The sequence below is a fragment of the Canis lupus genome, chromosome 2 (genome assembly GCF_003254725.2).
Source record: "Canis lupus dingo isolate Sandy chromosome 2, ASM325472v2, whole genome shotgun sequence".
Lineage (NCBI taxonomy): Eukaryota > Metazoa > Chordata > Mammalia > Carnivora > Canidae > Canis > Canis lupus.
The window spans coordinates 33,028,555-33,051,563 of record NC_064244.1 but is presented as its reverse complement, the minus strand read 5'-3'; the positions used below and the strand labels follow the sequence as shown (position 1 = coordinate 33,051,563).

The 23,009-nt window shown below is 45.4% G+C and overlaps 1 protein-coding gene and 1 pseudogene across 26 annotated transcripts in view; one reads left to right on the top strand and one right to left on the bottom strand.

The window, feature by feature from the left end:
• LOC112658885 (60S ribosomal protein L17-like) overlaps positions 1 to 5,013 on the bottom strand; it is a 384,311-nt pseudogene extending 379,298 nt beyond the window's left edge.
• The window catches only part of ZMYND11 (zinc finger MYND-type containing 11), a 131,045-nt gene extending 108,467 nt beyond the window's left edge, over positions 1 to 22,578 (top strand). For 21 of the 26 annotated variants that reach the window (XM_049101472.1, XM_025445561.3, XM_025445559.3 and 18 more), the window contains 9 exons: positions 1,953 to 2,040; positions 2,581 to 2,636; positions 7,097 to 7,174; positions 8,149 to 8,267; positions 12,648 to 12,855; positions 13,079 to 13,147; positions 13,868 to 14,140; positions 14,420 to 14,605; positions 21,385 to 22,578. In XM_049101472.1, the coding sequence (XP_048957429.1) occupies positions 1,953 to 2,040; positions 2,581 to 2,636; positions 7,097 to 7,174; positions 8,149 to 8,267; positions 12,648 to 12,855; positions 13,079 to 13,147; positions 13,868 to 14,140; positions 14,420 to 14,605; positions 21,385 to 21,507 (1,200 nt within the window). In that variant the 3' untranslated portion in view covers positions 21,508 to 22,578. Of the gene's footprint in view, positions 1 to 1,952; positions 2,041 to 2,580; positions 2,637 to 7,096; positions 7,175 to 8,148; positions 8,268 to 12,647; positions 12,856 to 13,078; positions 13,148 to 13,867; positions 14,141 to 14,419; positions 14,606 to 18,182; positions 18,264 to 21,384 lie in introns of all 26 variants that reach the window. The other 5 variants (XM_035713156.2, XM_025445562.3, XM_025445560.3 and 2 more) reach the window with 2 other exon arrangements.
• Positions 22,579 to 23,009: the final 431 nt, after the last annotated feature.

Sequence of the window (23,009 nt, the reverse complement as noted above, 5' to 3'; positions counted from 1 at the left end):
AGCTGTCCTCTCTGAGAAGCCCTGGTGGTAAGCCATGTGCGAGTTCTTGGTACCTGCTGACTACAAGGGGCATGTAGCCTGGTCCACTTGCTGCTCCAGATCCAAGGACTCCCGTCTGGACATGGTTTCTTGGCTGGAGTGGCTGGCTCTCAGGAAGCGCTAGAGAATAGGACTAGCGTCTTGGGACTTGAATGACACAGATGTTATAACCAGAGAACTGGCTCAGAGTTCTTAATGTTACCTGTTCTAGCCGAGGATTTGTTAATATGTAATTATGAGTTGCAGTAAAATCCAGTAGATCATTTCAATGCATTTCCAGTAGGGTTGCTGGATTACTAATTCTGTACGTTACATGTCATTTTGAATTCAGGATCTTGTGGTTGTCTGTAACAGCTTACAGGGAGGCCACAGGAATGACTTCCTCTCCCTTGGCCTTGGGAAGGACTGAGGTGCTTCAGTAGGACCAGGGTAAAGGAAGGTCGTTCCCTGTGCAGTGGCTGCAGAGCCTGGGGTGAAACAGGAGCTCTCACTTGACCTCGTGCCCCTGGGTCTCAGGCCCTCAAGCACAGCCTCTTCTCCTAACCCCTAAGGTCTCGAAGGACCATGATGAGCACAGCCACCTTTCTGCCCTTCCCTGCCCTGACTTTGCTCTGCTGCTTCCTCTCTCTGAGACACCTGCCAGCTTCCTCTCGTTGGACCCTGGGTGATCGTGGGGAGTACTAGGTGGGCTGATGGTGCTTAGCAGGGGCCGTCCATGAACAACAGGCACTGTAGGGAAAAGAGACAAGAAGACACGATTTTTCTATCTTCGGGAGCTTGCAGTTCAGATCCAAATCCAGGCCATGATGGTGCAAACATCAAAAATCACAAAGTTGCTTTGGATGTGTGCGGTAGGGCTTTTCCACCTGGGTATGTATCAGATCCGGGGAACCCAGTGCAGTCAGAAACTCAGAGTGGGGCTTAGATAGGTGGATATTTGTAAATAAGCCCTGTGACCCTCGCTGGCAGACAGGACAGGGACCTCCATCAGGGTGTTTCTCCCAGGCCGTTGGGAAGGAAGGACAACTGCAGAAAGGCAGGATCTTAGTTATTCTTTAGAAGCCTTCATATTCTAATTTCCAAACTGATTTCCTAAAAGTACCACCAGGATAAGAAAATGCCTCCCTACTACTTTTTTTTTTTTAATGATTTTATTTATTTATTCATGAGAGACACAGAGAGAGAGGCAGAGACACAGGCAGAGGGAGAAGCAGGCCCCTTGCAGGGAGCCCAAGGCGGGACTCGATTCCAGGACCCCAGGATCATGCCCTGGGCCAAAGGCAGATGCTCAACCCCCAGGCATCCCTCCCTGCTACTTTTAAATTACTTTGCCATATACCCTTCTAAAAACTTTGCCTCCTCCACAAAATCCCCTCAGATTCCTTCCATAATCCTTCCCTCTGGCAGCTAAAGGCAGAGCAGCAGGGAGCCCCCTGGGAGAGATCCTTCCCGCACAGCCTCTGGCGTAGACGGAGGAGCCCTTGCACCGTCTTGTGCACAGAGAAACACCTTGGACTTTAATTTAAAATTCTTTACAATTCAGTTCCTAGTTCCAATTCAGAATGAGAAGTGTATTGTCTTCACGGTGATGGTAAAGCGTCACAGAGGCGAACAGTTGTCTTTTTCTTAGTCTTCATGCTACAAGGCGGCGGGTGTGTAGTTGGGGTCTCCCTGGCATGCCGGCCGAGGCGCTCTGTCCAGGGGCCCACGCGGCCGCTGGAGCTCAGCCAGCAGCCAGCCTAGCGCAGGGGTCGCCAGTGGCTGCCCGCGCTTCCAGCCACAGGCAGGCTTGTCCCAGCTGCGCTGTGTCGTTCTGGGATGTTCTCCTGTTCCTGTGCTCTCACCCTGTTTGTGTAACGCAGACCAGAATTGTCCCTGGTAACTGTCGCCGTCTTGCTCTTGGTCCTCCACAGAAGGTGAACGAGGGAAAGTACCGAAGTTACGAAGAATTCAAAGCGGACGCCCAGCTGCTTCTCCACAACACCGTGATTTTCTATGGAGGTTGAATGGTTTTCTTTTCTGTACATGTTTCTCCATGTCATTCGTGTCTCATGTCAGGAAATATCTTTGATAAAATGTGACATTCAAAACCGCACTTTAATGATTTGTAAGCAATAATGTCGAGGTTGCAACTCGAAAATATTTGGTGATGTGGTTAGAGCTTATAGAAGTGACTGGCCAAAGACTCGGCACACCACATGGTGAAACATTATACCTTATGGTTTTATAGGTAAATTTAGTTGAGAGGCTTTTTATAAGCACTTTGGCTTATTCGGATCCTCCACGTTAACGTCTTCGTCATTCCCAGGGAAACAAAGAGGCCGCCCTGTACCTAGATGTTCAGGCCTCTGTTGAAAGCAACGTGGAAGCCGCCTATATATAAAGTGTTGTTCTACCTCAACTTTAAAATAGACATTTTCACTTAAAATGGTATACGTCCACTCCTGTCACACCAAAAGAACATGTAAATGTTTGTATTGCTTTTGACAGTCTTGTGTTTCTCGATGGCTGGTAATAGGTAATCTCTGCCTTTAATTACAGCAGACAGCGAGCAGGCCGACATAGCCCGGATGCTGTATAAGGACACCTGCCATGAGGTACTGTTCCCGCCTCCTGACGACGCTCTTGCCGTGTTCCGGACTGACTCATTTCAGAATTCCACTCTTACATGTGCTTCGGTTTTGCTATTTCCTTTAAATATTTTATTTCCATGTTTGACGTACATGGAAAATAATCCAAGTAGAGGGGAAGATTCCTCAGAGAAATCCTGGGAGTTAGATTTAGTTGTTAAGTGGCTTCAACAAAGACAGTTTGTCTCCTCTTCTGTGACTGCTCTCAAGGGCGTCGGTTACATGATGCAGGCAGCTGTGTTACACTGAGCAGACACTCAATAAATGTTACCCTCTTTTTAATTTGTAAAGTGAAGTGTAGTTGACGTATGGTGTCATATTAGTGCCAGGGCTACCGGTCCATCGGCCACTCACTGCACATCAGGACAAGTGTGGTCCCGTCCAGCACCACCCGCTGTCATCACACCGGGACTGACCGCATTCCCTGCACTGCCCCGTTCGTCCCTGTGATGTACTACCTTCATCTGTGCCCCAAGCTCCTGCGCCCCCCCATTGGCCCCCCCGCCCAGCAACCACCAGTTTATTCTCTGTGTTTATGAGTTGCTTTTATTTTTGTTGTTTGGCTTTTCAGATTCCACATGAGTGAAATTGTACGGTATTTGTCTTTCTCTGACTTATTTTGTGTAACATACCCTCTAGCTCCATCCATGTTGCTTTAGATGACAAGATTTCATACATTTTGACGGCTGAGTAATACCACGGTGTACGTACCACATCTTCTTTATCCATTCATCTGTCGAAGGACATCTGGACTCCTTTCACAGTTTGGCTATTGCAGACACTGCTGCTATGAACGTGAGGGTGCAGGTGCCCCTTCAGATCACTATCTTTGTATCCTTGGGTAAATACCCAGTAGTGCATTTGCTGGGTCGTAGGGTAGCTCTATTTCCAACTTTCTGAGGAATCTCCATTCCATTTTCAGGAGTGGCTGCACTAGCCTGCATTCCCACCAACCGTGTAAGAGCATCCTCGCCAACATGTTGTTACCTGACTTGTTCATTTTCCCCATTCTCACCTGTGTGAGGTGGTATCTCATTGTGGTTTTGATTTGTATTTCCCTGATGATCAGTGACGTTGGGCATTTTCTCATGTGCTTGTTGGCCATGTATGTGTCTCCTTTGGAGAAATGTCTGTTCATGTCTTCTGCCCATTTCTTGACTGGATTGTTTGTTCTTTGAATGTTGAGTTTGGTAAGTTGTTCATAGATCTTGGATACTAGCCCTTTATCTGACGTGTCATTTGCAGTTCTCATCTCCCACTCTGTGGGTTGCCTTCTAGTTTTGTTGACTGTTTCCTTTGCTATGCAGAAGCTTTTTATCCTGATGAAGTCCCAGTAGTTCATTTTTACTTTTGTTTCTCTTGCCTCTGGACACGTGTCTTAGCAAGAAGTTGCTGCAGCCAAGGTTGAAGAGATTGCTGCCTGTGTTCTCCCCTAGGATCTTGATGGATTCTGGTCTCGCATTTAGGTCTTTCATACATTTTGAGTTTATCTGTGTTTATGGTGTGAGGAAATGGGTCCAGTTTCATTCTTCTGCATGTGGCTATCCAATTTTCCCAACACCATTTGTTGAAGAGGCTTTTTTCCACTGGATGTTCTTTCCTTCTTTGTCAAAGATAAGTTAGCCACAGAGTCTCATTTCTGCATTCTCTGTTCTGTTCCACTGATCTATGTGTCTGTTTTTGTGCCAGCACCATCCTGTCTTGATGACCACAGCTTTGTCATACAGCTTGAAGTCAGGCACTGGGATGCCCCTAGGTTGGGTTTTCTTTTTCAGCCTTCCTCTGGCTATTTGGGGTCTTTTCTGGTTCCATAACAATTTTAGGATTATTTGTTCTAGCTCTGTGAACAATGCTATTGCTATGTTGATAGAGATTGCATTAAATGTGAAGATTGCTTTGGGTAATGGAGACATTTTAAGAATATTTGTTCTTCCAATGTCTTTCCATTTCTGTCATCTCCAATTTCTTTCATCAGTATTCTGTAGTTTTCAGAGTACAGGTGTTTTACCTGTTTGGTTAGGCTTATTCCTAAGTATCTTGGTTTTGGTGCAGTCGTAAATGGGATTGATTCCTTACTTTCTCTTTCTGCTGCTTCATTATTAGTATATAGAGATGCAACAGATTTCTGTTGGTTGATTTTATATCCTGTGACTTTACTGAATTTGCATATCAGTTCTAGCAATTTTTTGGTGAAGTCTTGAGTTTTCTATATAGGGTATTATGTCACCTGCAGAAATAGTGAAAGTTTGATTTCTCCCTTGTGGATTTGGATGCCTTTTATGTCTCTTTGTTGCCTGATTGCTGCAGCTAGGACTTCTAGTACTATGTTGAACAACAGTGGGGAGAGTGGATGTTGCTGTCATGTTCCTGACCTTAAAGGAGAAGCTCTCAGTTTTTCCCCATTGAGGATTATATCCGCTAGTGGGTTTTTCATAGATGGCCTTTATAATGTTGAGGTATGTTCCCTAAATCTGCTTCGTTGAGGATTTTTATCATGAATGGATATCGTACTTTGCCAGGTGCTTTGTCTACATCTCTTGAGATGATCATGTTTTTTATCCTTTTATTATATTAATGTGGTGAATTTTTTTTTTAAATGTGGTGAATTAAATATGGTGAATCATGTTGATTGATTTGAGAATATTGAGCTACCCTTGCAACCCAGGAATAAATCTCACCTGATCATGATGAATGATCTTTTTTTTTTAATGTATCATTGGGTTCAATTTGCTCATGTTTTGCTGAGAATTTTTGCATCTATGTTCATCAGGGATATTGGCCTGTAATTCTGGTTTTTAATGGAGTCTTTTAAAAAAATTATTTGAGGGAGAGAAAGCACGAGAAGGGGGGATGGGCAGAGGGAGAGGGAGAAGCAGACTCCCCGCTGAGCAGGGATGATCTCAAAGTGGGGCTTGATTGCCAGACCCTCAGGTCATGCAATCATGACCTGAGCTGAAGGCAGACACTTGACTGAGCCACCCAGACTCCCCTTTAGTAGAGTCTTTATCTGGTTTTGATACCAGGGTAATAATGGCCTCATCGAATGAGTTTGGAGGTTTTCCTTCATTTTCTGTTGTTTTGAATAGTTTGAGAAGAATAGTACACCTTATCTTCTTTATCCATTCATCTACTGATGGATACTTCCATATGTTGGCTGTTGTGGATAACACTGCAGTAAAGATCCGGGAGCTTGTATCTCTTCACACTTGGTCTTAGCCAAAAGGCCAAGAAGCAGTATCTGTCTCTTCGAATAAATATCTCTTCACAAAAATACCCAGAAGTGGGATTGCTGGCTCATAGGGCAGTTCTATTTTTTATCTTTTTGAGGACCCTCCACACTGTTTTTCATGGTGGCTGCACCAGTTTGCATTCCCACCAACAGTGCACAAGGGCTCACCTTTCTACACGTCCTCACTGTTGTTGCCTGACTTGTTCATTTTAGCCATTCTGACCAGTGTGAGGTCGTATCTCATTGTGGTTTTGTTTTGTATTTCCCTAATGATCAGTGACATTGAGCATCCTTTCACGTGTCTTTTGGCCTTCTGGATGTCTTCTTTGAAAGAATGTCTATTTAATTCTTCTGCCCATTTTTTAATTGGATTTGGCGGGGGTGGGGGTTGAGGTGTGGTAGTTCTTTATATATTTTGGATATTAACCCATTATCTTCTCCCATTCGTTAAATTGCCTTTTCATTTTGTTGGTTTCCTTCATTGTGCAGAAATGTTTTATCTCTTGGAATGAAAGATTCACGTTTGAGTTCCTATATAGATTTCACAGGCAACCCCCCCCAACCCACAAAGATTGTATTCATACAATAAATGAAATACATATTATTAGGGAAGGTTTCCTATATGTGTGTGGTTTATTTTATTTATGTTAATAAATATTTATTTTAAATATTTATTGAGTGTCTGCTATGTGCTGTGCAGTGTGTTAGTGATAAAGTGGTGATCAAGGTCCTGCTTTCTGCTCATGGGGCTGTACTCAGAAGAAAGAGACTCAAAAAAGAAACAGATAAAATACATTTCTTTATGAGCGTGAAAAAAGGAGTAGAGCAGAGAACGAGGGAGGAGGCAATGTAAGGACTGCTGCTCCTGGTCCTGGGTGTTTAATGTGGGCAGGTTGAAAGGACTGTGTGAGGGTGCAGCATTTCGAGTGTGAGCCGACCAGAGAGAAGGCAGGAGCCAGGCTGGGCAGGAGGCCAGGTGTGTGGAGCTACAGAGGAACTGTGCCACCTGCACGCTGGAGATGGTTTGAACAGGAAAGTAGTATCTCTCGTAGTATTTATTTAAAAAATGAAATATTTGAGCTTAGGAAGAAAATCAAGAATGATTATGCTCATGAGAATGTTAATTTAAATGGATCTGTTTTATAGAGTTTAATGTTCATGTTTTACGTAGGCTAAAATAGTTGCTTTTCTTTTTTAGCTGGATGAACTACAGCTTTGCAAGAACTGCTTCTATTTGTCAAATGCTCGTCCTGACAATTGGTTCTGCTATCCTTGTGTATGTGAAATTTTGTGATTTTGTTTTTTACCTCGTGTGATGTACTATTCTAAGAAATTTTATTTCCAGTATGCTCAAGGATTATAATCCTTCCTCGATATTTTTATCTATATCACATTGTATGTGATTTTACTGAACATAACACCTGAAACCCAGGGGTAACCACTTGGCATTATCCATTTCTGACTTTAAAATGAGGAATTTAGGAAAAGACTCTGGGTCCCTTAATATACAACAAAGTGACTTTCTGCTTTTCCCCGCAGTGTTTCACAAGAAGTGTAGGCTTCGTGTGTGCCTGGAGTGCCCTGTCGGGAGGGTGCTCACTCCCCGTGATTGGAGGGGCAGCACCAGGCCTGTGCTTCTCAGGCACCCCGACACCTCTCTGATTCCGTAGGCCTAGAGCAGGGCTTCAGACTCACATTTCTCCCCAGCTCCCAGTTGTTGGTCTGCACCTCAGGAAGCAGTGAGGGCGAGGTGTTTGCCAGTGTTACTCATATGCCTCAGCCGGCACGGGGACATCCTGGTCCCCGAGTGCTGCAGGCTGTCTCTTTTGAGAGAAGAAGGTCCATGTCGTTGCTCTCATGCAGATTATAATGTTTTTCTTGAAGGCAGAATCAATCTGGAAAGAGTTCTGTGGGTTTAGGAGCTAAAAAAAGATATTTTCAAGATAATGGACTATATTTACTAACTTGTTCATTTTTTTAAATTGAAATTTATTTTTTTAAAGATTTAATTTATTTATTAGAGCACGAGGAGGGGGAGTGGGAGAGGGCAGAGGGAGAAGCAGGCTCCCCACTGAGCAGGGAACCCGATGCTGGGGCTGGATCCCAGGACCCCGGGATCACGACCTGAGCCAAAGGTAGACACTTAACTGACTGAGCCACCAGGTGCCCCCTACATTGTTCATTATTAATGATGTGCTTGCATTTAATACTTTAAAAATAACGTGACAAAGTAAAACATTTTATTTCCAGATACCTAATCATGAACTAGTTTGGGCTAAAATGAAAGGCTTTGGATTCTGGCCCGCCAAAGTGCTACAGAAAGAGGACAACCAGGTTGACGTCCGCTTCTTTGGTCACCACCACCAAAGGTGAGCATGGCCCTGCACCATCACAGCTGACCCCTGAGCGATCATAGGGTTCCCATCAGGTGGTCCTTGGTGTTGGAGGGCCCCTCCATCTGAAATAGCCTGGAATTTATTCTAATTTGGAGAAACAAATCACATCATTTCTTTTTTCTTTTGTATTTATTACCCATTGATTGATTTTGGTTAATTAGCTTTTACTTTTTTCTCGAGGATTCAATAGAATACATAAGCACAGCGGGGAAAAATTAATAAAACCAGGAAACCTACTACCCAGAGTAGGAAATTACTAATACTTTATCATTTTTACCTTTCTTTTTTTTTGGTTTTGGTTTTGTTCTGATTTTACAGTTTTTATTGAGTTCTACTTGGTTCATACCCTGCCCATCAGCATGTGCCTGACAGTGACTTCTGGAAATGGTAGTTCTAGTTTTAGGGCCTGACATGGTGGGATGCGGTGCTCGCTTTTGCTGGGATGGGGGTAAGGCAGGGGTTTGGAAGGGCTCTCAGAGTGTGGTTGTGCCACAGTTTCGATGAGAGGACGTGGTTGTCTTCTCAAAGCGCCGTTCGATGCCACACACAAAAGTAATTGACTCGGGAGCAGGAGGCCTTGTTGATGCTGTGGTCTAAGAACGTGTGTAAGAATTACACACGTGTAACTCCCAGACCTTGTTTCCAACCTAGATGTTGAGGTTCCTTTGCTAGGGAGATGTGTATAGCAAAGCGTAAAAGTTCACATTTTCGTAATGTAACAATACACGTATCCCAACAGTAAAAACTATTTTTGTTACTGTGATCTTATTTTTGCACATGAAGTACTTCATAAAAGAATGTGAACTGTACTATGAAATTGTAGCTACCTCTTTCATTGTGATGTCAGGGCCTTAAAATGTATAGAGCATTGAAAATCAGAAAGTGTGAAGTATCATTCTGAGTAACAGTGTCGTGAGTAGGGCTGACCGGACACCAGGAGGGTTCCCAGGCACGGGGGTCACAGGGACGGCACCACGTCCACTGCGTGATCTGAAAGGCAAGTCCATGAAGTGCCTTCTGTGTTCCCAATGGCTCAGTATTTCTGCAGTTGTCACTGCTGTGAGAATCTACACATGAGGCACTGTATTCCTCTCCGTGGTGAAGTTTTACTTAGTTTTCATTTAATTTAAGTAGAAGTTTAGTGGCAAGAATTTTTTTTAATTGAATTTAAATAAAGAATCTTAAGTTTAGGCAAGAAACCTGTGACTAATTTCGAAACAAGCAGTTCCGTTCCCTCACAGACAGATGCAGGCTTTTGTCCGGCCAGGAGACAGAAGTAATGCCACCATTCAGAGCAAGACGAGTGTGCTAATCATGTGGCTCTTAGCTGGTGTTTTCAGTGTCCTCCGCGCATCACACTCGGTGTGTTGGTTTCCCGTCAGGACAGGCAGGCAGGTGGTGCACGCGTGGCAGGGACACAGGGCTGTGTTGGGGGGCAGCCCCGGAAGGCCGCCGGCGCTCCTAACCTCCGGGCTCAGACCCCTCGTCCCTCAGTGCATGCGGTTGGGGCCTCGGTCAGGGCCTCAGGGAAATGAATGACCTGAGCTTCGTGCTTGGTGTGCAGCAGATACTTCGTGAAGGCCAGCTTTCCTGCGGGTACCCATGCAGTAGGGCACAAGGTTTGTGGGATAAAACACAGTTCACTTAGAAAAACCAAGACTTCAGTTATTTTGTAAAATGCTGCTACTTCTAGGTCAGAACAAGTGATCCTCAGAACTGTTTCATGGTATTTTACAATTTTTCGTCCATGGTCAGACAGCTTCACAAGTATCTCCAACCATGCGTGCTATTTTCTGTCATTTAGTGTATAATACAGGTAATATTTAAAAGAACGTGTGAGCTAATCCACTTGGGTTCTGAAGAGAGAATTTCCAGAGTTTTTTCTCCTAAATTTATTATTTCCTAGAAGATTGTATTGGAACACTTCTGGACAGATGGGACTCTGAGGACTTTACTGTAGAAAATACAGCTGATGGTTGAGCCCAAGAACCCCACAATCAGAAATTCACGTATGACTTTTGACTCCCTCAGAAACTCAGCTGACGTCATCCTTTGTATGTTACACACATGACGTGTGACACTCTGTGCTCGTGTTGGGGGCTGCACGGGCAGCCCAGTTGGGCCCAGTAAACAGTGACAAGCATGGACCTTAACACGTTACACTCTACCTTATTAGAAGATTTCACGTCTCAAAAAATGAACTTTATACATTTATAAGCATGAGTTTTAATTAAGCAACATGTCACACAGCAAGAGGAGATAGCTCCTACCGGCCACCTGCCGCACATTTTCATTCGTACTGTTTTTACAACCGTAGGCATGTTTCAGTAAACATCTCTGGTGCTGAGGACTTCACACTGTTCTACAGTGTCACTACTAATAAATACTATTTTGCCAGTTCATACTTTCTTTATACATAAGTGGGAGAAAAAAAATTCTAGACAAATGGTCTTGGACTGGTCCCTTCTGTATGTTCAGAACGTGCTGGCCCTCCCGGAGCAAGTTGTCACGCTCCAGGAGGAAAGGCAGCTCCACAGAAGTGCGGTTTTTCTAGGATTTGCAAGGTTTGCCTGCCCGAGGAGAAGGTAGCAGGAAACGAGCATGCCCGGTATAGGCTGCCACTGCCGCCAGGGTGTGCAGTCAGCAGGGAGTCACGGGCAAGCAGCAGCATGTCTCGGGAATTCACTTAAACGCCAACACATCTCTAAGCCCTCGGTTTCTGACGGATGTGTAGATTCAGCCAAATTACATCCGACCTCTTTTTATTAGGGTGCCCCTATAAGAGTAGGGTGTTTTTTATAGATCATATTGCATAATCCGCAATCCTCTTTAAAAGTGGAATCTGATTATCTATAGGAGGTGATTCCAAGAGAACAGGGATGTGTGTATAAACCACACTGAGGTGTGGTTATGTAATTATGTCTCATATTAAGAACAGATGTGAATTATTTTTTTATATCCGAGTGATAAATGGACAATTTAAGGAGAAAAAGTACTCTCACAGGTCATAGATTCATCCCAGGTAGTCAGCACTGCTAACAGCAGAAATCTGTGTCAAATACACTGCATTTAAAAAGTGAAAGCATACTTGGCGCTTGCCTGGTACGTGAGAGGCCCTCGATGCAAACTGTTGACTTAAAGAGTAAATGTGATACTAACTCATCACAAGCTCATCATAAGATCAAACAGGAGCTCTTCCATCTGTGCTCTTTGAAATAGAGGTCAGAGTTTTTACATGTTTATTTTGTAGGGTTTCTAATGTCAGGTGAGACCCTGTGGATGGAATATTCAAAAATACCACAGGGCAGTTCAGATTTCACAGCCCGGCAGTCAGGTGTGTCGTTTTGACCGTGTGTGGACACCGCCAAGCAGCCAGCTCAGCTCAGGCCAGCAAGGCAGGCGCCTGCATCCGTGGCTCAGGCGTGTGTGTGTGTTTCGATGGCCTCGGGCCGTCCCAAACAGTCGTCAGGCGGGCTTGGTGAGCCCCGAGACCGGAGGCCCACAGTGGAAGCTGACAGTGCGCACATTTACATGGAGGACGGACAGGATCAATCCGTGTTGGAGCTGGTTTCCCCCCTGGTGCTTGATGCTCTAGAGACACCTTCCCTCCTGGGGTGCACCTGTGTGCCCCCGCCGCCTCCAGAGCCCCCCGAGTCCCCTTGGCCACACTCCTTCCCGGCAGAGGCCACGTGTGCCCTGTGGTCCTGCCCGAAGGCCCAGCGTGGCGCATCCGCGGTGTGTCCTGCAGCTGCAGACACGGCCCCCCGGGGGCCGTGGGCCGTGGTCCGCTGCCTCTGGGCGCCCCTCGGTGGGGGGGCATTAGCCTGGGGAAGTTTCCTGGAGTTTGTCGGCTCCTTGGCTCCTTCTCGGTAGAGCTGCATACGGGTTCACATCCAGTCCTCGGGGTCTGTGTTGCCCGCAGCGGGTTCCTGGCCGTGATGACGGGCGCCTCTGTGTCAGTCAGGGTGCCTGGGAGACAACGACGTGCTGGAGCCGCTATGTGGTGGGTCACGGTGTCGGGGCCCTGCTGCTTGTACGGATCTGTGTGTACGCTCGGCTCTGCCGGCCTCCGCCCCAGCCAGGTGTGCGTGCCTCTGCAGCAGGAGGGCCGGGAGCCGCGGGGGCTGTGGCTGGGCTGCCCGGAGCCCAGAGCCCACAGTGGGGCCGGTGCGTTGGCCAGTCTCTCCCGCTCCGGTTCTGACCGTCCTCACTGCTTTCTCCTCGGTGAGCGTCTGCGTTGCAGCCGTCCCCCACAGCCTCGGGGCGAGGAATCGCCCCAGGTCCTACTTTGTACTGGATAGAGTCTACTAGCGTTCCGGAAATTTCTAACTGTGCCTCTGGTGTTCCTTGAAGGGCATGGATCCCTTCTGAAAACATACAGGACATCACAGTCAACGTTCACCGGCTGCACGTGAAGCGCAGCATGGGCTGGAAGAAGGCTTGTGACGAGCTAGAGCTGCATCAGCGCTTCCTTCGTGAAGGGAGGTTCTGGAAGTCCAAGAACGAGGACCGGGGAGAGGAGGAGGCGGAGTCCAGCATCTCGTCTACCAGTAATGAGCAGGTGGGTGTCCCTGTGAGAGGCGGCTGTGCACACAGTTGACGTGCCCTTCCCTTCTACAAACGTTGGTACAAAACCCACCCACGGGCCACCCGCAGCCTGGTCCCGAGCCCACCAGGGCCGAGGCTGCAAGGATTTGGGGGAGCTGAGCACAGGAGGGAACAGGTTGCTCACTGTTGTCTGTAGTGTCTGCAGTAACACGCTCTTACTTGTGTGATGCCCGCAGCTAAAGGTCACGCAAGAACCAAGAGCAAAGAAAGGACGACGTAATCAAAGTGTGGAACCCAAAAAGGAAGTAAGTTGCCCGCCCTGCAGTGTCCAGGTGGGCGGCTGTAGGAAGTGCCTCCCTGTCGCGGTCACGACGGTCCGCCCCAGGGGTGCCGTCCATACCCTCGGCCCAGCTGGAACCCCACCGTCTGCCCGCCCGCCCGCAGTGCCAGAAGAACACGCACCAACCTGGAGTCTGCGTCGCACGGGGAGGGCGCTTTGCTGCACTTCCTGGAGCTCTCCTAGTTACTCAGCATTATGAGAAGCGGAGCATTTACCCGATCCTTCAGTTAGGTCAACGTTGAAAAACTGGAGGAAAGTGTGGCTACGCTCCGCCTCTCAAAGTTGTATGTCCATGCTCTAAAACCAGGTACTCATCTGGTGACCCATGCTCAGGACATCTGTTAATGAATCTGGTCCACAGCAGCGACTAAATTGATAAGGGTTTTACGTCTTATATGGTATTTTTCTTTCGTCTGTCTGGAAAGCAAAGACTGTAGTGTTCATATGCCACAAAATGAAGTTCCTGTTTTAAATTCTTGCTATTCATTGCGAGAAGTTTTGGGGGCTTTTTTTTTGTTTTTGGTTTAGTTGTGGTAAACTACACATGACACAATTGACCATCTCAATTACATGTTTTTTAACAGTAGTTCATTACCCTAGTTTTATCCTCCTAGAGCTCGTTCTGGAACCAGGACTACTAACAGGCGGCTTCGTGTCGCGTCTCAGCACTGTCCTTGCTCTGCAGGAACCAGAGCCGGAAACGGAAGCCGTGAGTTCCAGCCAGGAGATCCCCACCATGCCTCAGCCAATCGAAAAGGTGTCTGTGTCAACTCAGACCAAGAAGTTAAGTGCCTCTTCACCACGAATGCTGCATCGAAGCACCCAGACCACCAGCGACGGAGTGTGTCAAAGCATGTGCCACGACAAATACACCAAGATTTTCAATGACTTTAAAGACCGAATGAAGTCTGACCACAAACGAGAAACGGAAAGAGTTGTGCGAGAAGCTCTGGAAAAGGTAAGGCCACCTGGAGAACCCTGAGCGTGACGGGAGCGCTCCGGTAGTGCGTAGGCAGCTTCTCTTGGGCATCAGCCAGGCAGCTCCTTTTTAAAACTAGAACCATCATATAATACCTTTTATAACGTTTGATTGCTAGTAAACCTTGTTTTCCTTCACCTAAGACGTGTACTGCTCTCAATGAAACACAGGGAGGGGGTCCCCCCTTTCCGTAGGAACTGTGGAGTGAGGTGTGTGCATCGCGGGCGGGCCAGTCACGAGCTAATGTTCTCATTCCAGCTGCGCTCCGAAATGGAGGAAGAGAAGCGTCAAGCTGTAAATAAAGCTGTAGCCAATATGCAGGGTGAGATGGACAGGAAATGTAAGCAAGTAAAGGAGAAGTGTAAAGAAGAATTTGTAGAAGAAATCAAGAAGCTAGCAACACAGCACAAACAACTGATTTCTCAGACCAAGAAGAAGCAGTGGGTAAGTACGGTTTGTTCTCAGAGTGTGACCCATGAACATGTTCCACCCAGTGTCATGGTGGTGAAATGGTCTGCGATGCAAGTCACCTCAGAGAGACCTACGTGGTTATGCCAAGTTTATACCTGAAATAAGCTCAAATGTGAAATGATCAGCTCTAGATGGGTTTTATATTTTTACTAGAAGTCCTCTCCCCGGTGAGCTCCAGGACCCCCGTACTGAGTACCGCTCAGGATTACTTCGCTGAGTCTGTGAACCCTCAGACGTGTAGTTACTGTGTCTGATTTACGGGACTACATCCATGCACGCGCCGTCCCCTGAGGTTGGCCTGCTGACTCCTCATGGCCAGGGCTCAGTCTCTGGAACCTGGTGTCAGCAGTCGCGACAGCAAATTAAGGATTTTCAGATCATGCTGCACAGCGTTTATATGTTAGTCTTTTCACTCGATTTACTATTCGATGGTGACGTCTCATGAGCCTCTGACTCCACGTAGAATCTGACACACGGTTCCTTTCTCACCATGTCCTGTTGGCGGCTCTTCCCTAGATTGGGAGCTCGGACCACATCTCAGCTAACTGGTGGGGGAAACGTTTGTGAGTCTTCATGGGATCCAGACTACCTTTTCTGAAGCAGGTCTTTCCACGTCCAGTAGGTGTTCCCTCAGGAAAGTGACCACTACAAATACCGTGATAGAGAAAGAAAAGGGAACTTAGCATCTAATTCAGAACTTGATAGGAAAAGCAGATGAGTAACGAGATAAATACCGCTAGACAGGAATTAAGGTGTACTCCAGATAATCCCCCGCGCCAGGCCCTGGCGCCCTGTCATTCTGTCTCATGCAAAGACAAGAGAAAGCTAGAAAGTGGGCCCTAGACTTATAAGGTTACTGAGGAATCAAAGAAATGAGAGGAGAAGGCTGTAATAGGGAAAGGGAACGCTGCTCGTCTAGCATTCCCCAGCCGTGAGACTGCTGAAGCCCTGCTGGTGGGTCTGCTTCCCTGCCTCGTCCCCCACGTCAGTACCGCCCTGCGGCGCCCATCACTGCCAACACTCTGTGTGTCTCCAGCTTGTCGCAGCTCCAGGGTTTCTTCTTTCTCGGGGACAGACAGTACTCCACTCATCATCATCTTTCTTCACCCATGCCCTGGTGGACGCGGAGGCCGTGCTTTGCTGCACGTGCGGCAGTGAGCGTGGGGCTGCTCACATCTTTGCAGCATCCCAATTTCACTTACTTTGGGCAGATACCCCGGTAGGGAGATTGTGGGGGTCGGAGGGTAGCTCTATTTTTAACTTCTTGAGGACCCTCCATACTGGTTTCCACAGTAGCTGCACCAATTTGCAGTCCTCCCCACGGTGCAAGAGGGTTCCTCTTTCTTTCCATCCTCGCCAACACCTGCTGTTTCCTGTCTTGTTGATTCTAGCCACTCTCACTGGTGTGAGGTAGGATCTCATTGTGGGTTTGACTTGCATTTCCGTGGTGATGAATGATATTGAGCATCTTTTCGTGTGTCTGCATGTCTTTGCAGAAAGATCTTTGCAGGCCCTTTGCACATTTTAAAAAAATTAGGTAGTTGTTTTTTTCTACCGAGTTGTTAAGAATTATTTATATGAACCACATATATCATATACAGGATTTGTAAATCTCTTCTCTCATTCCATAGGCTGCATTTTCATTTTATTATTTCCTTTGCTGGGCAGAAGCTATTAGTTTGATGTCTTCCCACTTGTGTAGTTTTCTTTTGGTGTCAAATCCAGAAAAATCCTCTCCAAGACCAATGTCAAGGAGTTTATGTTTTCAGGTCTTACATTCACTTCTTTAGTCCATTTTGAGTTAACCAGTGTTTGGGCTACAAAAGTGTTCTAGTTTCATCCTGCTGTGTGTGAGTGTCCACTTTTCCTAGCCACCAATTGAGGAGACTGCGTTTCCCCATTGCGTATTCTTGCCTCCTTAGTCGTAAAGTAATTGGCCCTATAGGTGCGGATTTATTTCTGGACTCTGTTCTCTTCCCTTGATCTGTACATCTCTTTTTATAGCAAAAAGGGAGCTACTTCCATTTACATGCATTTTTTTAGATGAGGGATTGAAACTTATGAGATTAAGTGGAGTGACTAAAAACACTCTACTCATCATGTCATTTCTAATAAGATGGAAAAGATTTAAAACTATTATAATCAAATCTTAGGACAGAAAGTACACAGGTATATGACAGATCCTGGAAAATGGATGTAAGACAAGCTACAAATGAGAAACAGAGAGATGGGGAATGAATGAGTGAACGCATAAGTAAATGTCAGGATACTTGGGAGAAAGGATGGCGCTACTTAAAATTAACCATTTAAAGATGAGGAAACGGAGATGGAAGCTAAAAAGCTTGGTCCAAACTCACATGAGTAATTAGCACTAGATTGAAACTCAGGACTCATTCCAGCTGTGTCCAACTTTACTGAAATTGCAATAAGATTACAAGACATCTCAAAAGATTAATATTGATAAGAAAGCACAACATACCCAGTAACGAAGAAAGTTAGAGGCTAGGGTTTTAGGTCCCACCTGTAGGCTTTCTCCCTGGTCCTAATACCCAGGACTCTGACCGCCAGCCAAAATTCCTGCCTATACATACTTGTCTGGGGCTGTGTCCAAGTGCTGGATGACATCCAAGCGCAGCCCTCTCGCTCCCTGGTACCTGTTCGTCCTCACTGTGAGTGTCTGAGATCCCACTTTTCTTCTGTTAACTTAGCTTGAAATGGTCGTGTTTACTTTCCCCATGTCCAGATAGTCCAATGCTACGTGGATTCTTCACCCTGGTGTAGACCAGTTTTCAACCTCAGTACTGTTAACATTTGGACCAAAAACTTCCTGGGGGCAAGGTTAGCCAGGCGGGGCTAGCCCTCCTGTAGACTGTAGGTGTCCCCATCCCCGGGCGCCGGTAAAGTAAGACTAAAGCAAAGAGGGAGAGAAACCACAAGAGACTCCTAACTCTAGGAAACAAACAGGGTCCCTGGAGGGGAGAGGGTTGGGGGATGAGGTGACTGGGTGAGGGGCATGAAGGAGGGCACGTGACAGGATGAGCCCTGGGTTTTACATGCAACCAGTGAGTCACTGACCTCTATGCCTGAAACTAAGGTTGGCTAATACAATTAAGAAAAGAAAGAAAGAAAGAAAAGAAAGGGAAAGGGAAAGGGAGAAAGGGAGAGAGAGGGAGGGAGGGAGGGAAGGAAAGGAAAGAAAGAAAGGAAAGAAAAGGAAGAGGATAATTGGAAATAGGAAGTTCAGGCAGTTCTCTCTCAGAGTTTGTGAAGGGCAGTAGAAAAATGAGGGTGGTGGATCAAAGGAGACATGAGGCCTAGGTTTTTAAAATTATGCTAAAATAGACATAGTAGCGGTGAAGATGGTAAATTTTAAGTGTACACATCACTGGTGGTAAATACACTCATGTGCTGTTGTGCAGCCATTACTACAACTCTTCCTTCTCGTAAGACTCAAACTCTGCCTCTACGTCACCATCCTGCTTTGTCTTTACAGTTCTGACCATTCTTTGTATCTCCTCACGTGTGATTGTACATATTTGTCTTTTTGCAGCTGGCTGTTGGACTCAGCACGATGTCCTCAAGGTTCATTCCTGTTGTGGCAGAAGGAAGATTTCCTTCCTCCTAAGGCCGGGTAGTATTCCACCGCACGGAGTGTGGTGTACACGGCCTCTTGTTACCCATCTGCTTGTCCACGGGTACTTGGGTTGCTCCCGTGGTTCTGCCCCTGTGACTGATGCTGGCATGAGCGTGGGTGGACAGAGCTCTCTGAGCCCGTGCTTCCAGTTGCTTGGGGTCTACACCCGGAAGTGGAGTTGCAGGGCTCTAGGGTAGCTCTGGCCATTTTCTGGAGGAGCCCCTACCTGCTGTCTCCCACACTTGCTGCACCAGCTTGCGTTCCCACCAGCCGTGCACGAGGGCTCCCCTTTGTCTACAGCCTCGCCAGCGCCTGTTGTTTCCTGCCTTCTGGCTTCTAGCCGTCCTGACAAGTGTGAGGTGGCACCTCGCTGTGGTTTTGATTTGTGTTTCCCTGATGATCAGTGATGTTGAGCATCTTCTCTTGTGCTCATTGGCCATTCTTGTATCTTGGGAGACGTGTCTGTTCTACTTCTAGGCCCGTTTTTGAGTCCGGTGGTTCGTTGGTTCCAGAAGTTGTGTGTCTATTCTGGGTATTAATTGCTACCAGATGTAAGCTTTATAGATCCCTTTCTCAGACTGCGGGTTGCCTTTCTACTCTGTAGACAGTGTCTCCTGAACACACAAAAATTTCAAGAGTTTTTGTGAAGGCCACTTTATTTTCTTGGTCACAAGAAATCATCACCAGATTCAGTGTTGTGAAGCTTTTTGTCCTTTGTTTTGTTCTAAGGGTCGTAGCGCCGTAGGCCTTACATTTGGGTCTTTGGTCCATTTTGGGTTAGTTTCTGTGTGTGCCGTTAGGTGCGGGTGCAGCCTCCTCCTCTGCATGTGGAGATGCAGTTTTCCCAGCTTGGTCTGTTGGAAAGACCGTCGGTTCCCCATGGGGAGGTCTTGGCGCTCTCGTCAAAAGTCCTTTCAGTGTCCGTGTGAGGATTTCTCTCTGGGCCCTCGCCCCTCTCCCTTAGTGTGCGTGTCTGTCTTTATGCCGGGATCATGTGGCTTGGTGACTGTAGCTTCGGGTAGTAGGTTTGAAACGAAGTGTGAGTCGTCCAGTTTCTTCTTGTTTTGGGGATTATTTGGGCTATTTGGGATCTGTTGAGGTTCCACATGAATCTTAGGATGGGCTTTCTATATCTGAAAAAAGCTTCATGGAGGTTTTGATAAGGATTGCACTGACTCTGTGGGTGGGTCCATTTTATCTAGTTTAATCAGGTTTTTTTTTTTTAAGATTTTTATTTGACAGAGCACAAGCAGGGGATGGGGCAGAGGCAGAGAAGCAGATGCCCCTCTGAGAAGGTAGCCTGACAAGGGGCTCAATCCCAGGACCCTGAGATCATGACTTGAGCTGAAGGCAGACACTTAACCAACTGAACCTCCCAGGCATCTCTATTCAGTTTTCTAATGTGGAATAGTTGATGAGACTCACAGTCCTTCATATTTCTGTAGAATCAGTAATAAGGTCCCCACTTTAATTTCTGATTTTAGTAATTTGAGTCCTCTGCCTTTTAGCTAAAAGATTGAAAAGATCAATAAAATTGACAAAAAAACAATTTTGGATTTCACATATTTTCCCTATTTTTAATCTCTGCTGTAATCTTTACTGTAATCTTTATTGTTTTTCTTAATGGCTTTGAAGTATTGGTTAGTGTTCTTTTGGAGGACCTTGTAGGACTCCCCTGATCATTTCTTGTGGGGCAGGTCACAAGTTCCCTCAGCTTTTTTATATCTGGGAATTTTAGAAGGACAGTTTTGCTGAATATATATAGGATTCTGCGTGGACAGTATTTCTCTTTTGGCACTTGAAATATATCAGCTCCCTGTCTTCTGGCCTCCAGAGTTTCTGATGACAAAGCTGGTGGTAACATTTTGAGGATCCTTTGCATGTGGTAGATGCTTTTGTAACTTGGGCTTTCAAAAGTTTGGAGATAACATGTCTTGATATTTACTTTCACATCGTCTATCAGATTGAGAAGTTTTCAGCCATTATCTCCTCACATGATCTCTACCCTGTCTTCTCTCCTCCTGCTGAGACTCCCAGAACACGCATCTTGGTACACTGAACAGTGTCCCCCCAGTCCCTCAGGTTCTGCTCACTCTTTTTCTGTCTTTGCCCATGTTAGTTTCTGTTGTCCTAACTTCTGCTCAGATTTGTCTTTAGAGAATCACTGTTTCAGTTAACGGGACTTTTCAGCTCCAGATTTTCTTTTTGGTGTTCTTTTAATGGTATTTCCACTTTGTTCACACCTCATTAACTTCCTTCACATCTGTTTAGTTCTTTGAGCATCTTTAAAACAGCTATTAAAGTCTTTGTTTAATAGCTCTGCTAGTAGGCCCTTTTCAGGGACAGCTATTTTCTTTAAGTGCTGTTTCTTTCTTTATATACCTTCATTTTTTTGTTGTTGAGGCTGAATACTACTGGACATTTGAATCTAATTTTATGGTAACTCTAGAACTGTTTTCTCCCCTTTTCAGGTTTGCTGGGTTTTGTAGGCTGTCTTTGTGCTGAGAATCCATCTGAGGCATAAACTTAAGGACTTCTTAGGTCTTCTCTGAGCCTCTCCTTGGGCATGCACACTTCCTAAACTTCTCCTTATATGCAGTTAGTTTTGCATATACACAGCTGCCACCGTGCGGCTGGATGTAGGAGGCACTTGTTACAGTGCTAAGAGCTGAAATTGACCAGAATTAATCAGAATTTACTGTCCACTACTTCCCTGGGAAGTTGGGAGCCTTCAGCAGACTGCAGAGTTCCAAAGTAGTTACCCAAGACAGATTCTACCAAGGCAGTTGTTTTCCACATGGGGAGAGATTTGTAGTGCCTCCCGCCCTGTCATCTTTCCAGAATCCTCTCTGTGCACATCTGTATGCTGATGGGAATGAGCAGTAGAGGTGAGAAGTTGGTGTGCCAGGTAAGCTCATGTTCACTGGGGACTAAATGCTACAGCTTCCACTGCCCCATTGTTACCCACCGTTCAGCTTGGTGCATAAAACACACCGTCATCTTCCTGGTGACAGTGGCTGAAGGCTGAGCCACAGAGATCTTTAAAAGCTGAGCTTCCAAAGTGTCCACTTTGAGCCACTCCCCCCATTTAAACACGGACCTGATTTCTCACCTGCAGTGCTACAACTGTGAGGAGGAAGCTATGTACCACTGCTGCTGGAACACCTCGTACTGCTCCATCAAGTGCCAGCAGGAGCACTGGCACGCTGAGCATAAGCGCACCTGTCGCCGGAAAAGATGAAGGCGGGTCTTCCGGAGAAGCACCGATGAGTACTCTTCGCAGACACAGCAGTTTTTGTTTCCAAGAAGCCAAAATTGTTTAGAATTTGCTTCCCATTTTGCACCAGCCTTTAAACACTTTTCGTGAAGAAATTTTGCACAGTAGTTTAAATCTTTTGTTAATGCTCCTCCAGAGTTTTTCAGGGGGTAAAAGTAACATCAGTGGAGGGTATTATTTTAAATAAATTTTAATTGAGAATTTGTTGCATTTTCAGCAAATTTTAAAACATTTTTAGGTTTTACAGAGATTTTAACCTTTAAACAACAGATCTTTAAAAAAAAACAACAGGTGAATACAAGTGAGTTTCACAAAGAAACGTGTAAAATAGATCTGAGTGTAAGAACTACAGAACTGTTTCAGAAATAAAACATACTACCTTGATGTGAAATTTATTTCTTAACCTTGTTGAGCTGGTTTTGTTCAGCTTAAGTCACTGTTTAAAGGCATTATCTGTTGGTTATGCCAGTGGGTATATGATTGAATTTAGGGAACAGGGTTGACACAGCAGGTGCTAGACCTGCATATTTTTTCTTAAATATTTCCCAATTGTGTTTTTCATTATTTCTTTTCAATATATAACTTTTATAACAAATTATTAGCTTTGATCTTGTAGTTTAAAATTGCAGGGAACTGGGGTAATCTTTTACTGAGCTGGATCTTAGAGAAAAATGAATATTTAAATTTTAAAGTTTGCACATTTCATCTTCGTCCTAACATGAGTGCTTGTAACAAGATAAAAAATAAAAAGCCAAAAACTACCTTTATCCATCCATGAAATTATAGATGAGGCATACAAATTTCTTTAATGCTTCCCTTCCCTCCCCAAGTATCATCTGATTGCCTATTATCTGGTGTCACCTCGTATATTGTAAATTAATACTAAAAGGAAAGAAAGCACTTAAGTTTCACAGAGGCCGTTATGTTTGTAGTAATGGGTCATTGCCTACTAATGAACTCCATCACTGTACACAGAATGAAGAATAATGCATGTTAATTTTCTTGTATTAAAGATGCCGTGATTTGTAAAAAGTCTGTATTTTGCGGAATGTCTGGATTAAGAAGCATTACCAATAGGAATGGATCGATAGTTGAATAACGATTTTTTATACATAGATATATGGAATACAGCCAGGAAAACTTAAATTACTTTTTTTTTTTTAAATCTCACCATTTATGTTTTTTTCAGAGACTGATCTTAGACCAAGTCAAATTCCCATTTATCATTTAGTTATTTTTAAAGGTTAGAGAAATAATTTGTAAATATTTATTTAGACCTTTGATATTTATTAAAGCAATTACACACCATGGAAGTGAAAGAATCAGGAGGAAAACCTTTTAAAAAGTTTTCTCCAGGTTTGTCAGGGTCACTCTAAAGATGAAAATGTAACTAAGTCTTCTGTGAAATAATCCTCCATCCAGGCCTGATGCTGTTGAGGTGGTGACACAAGTTAATTGACAAGCTG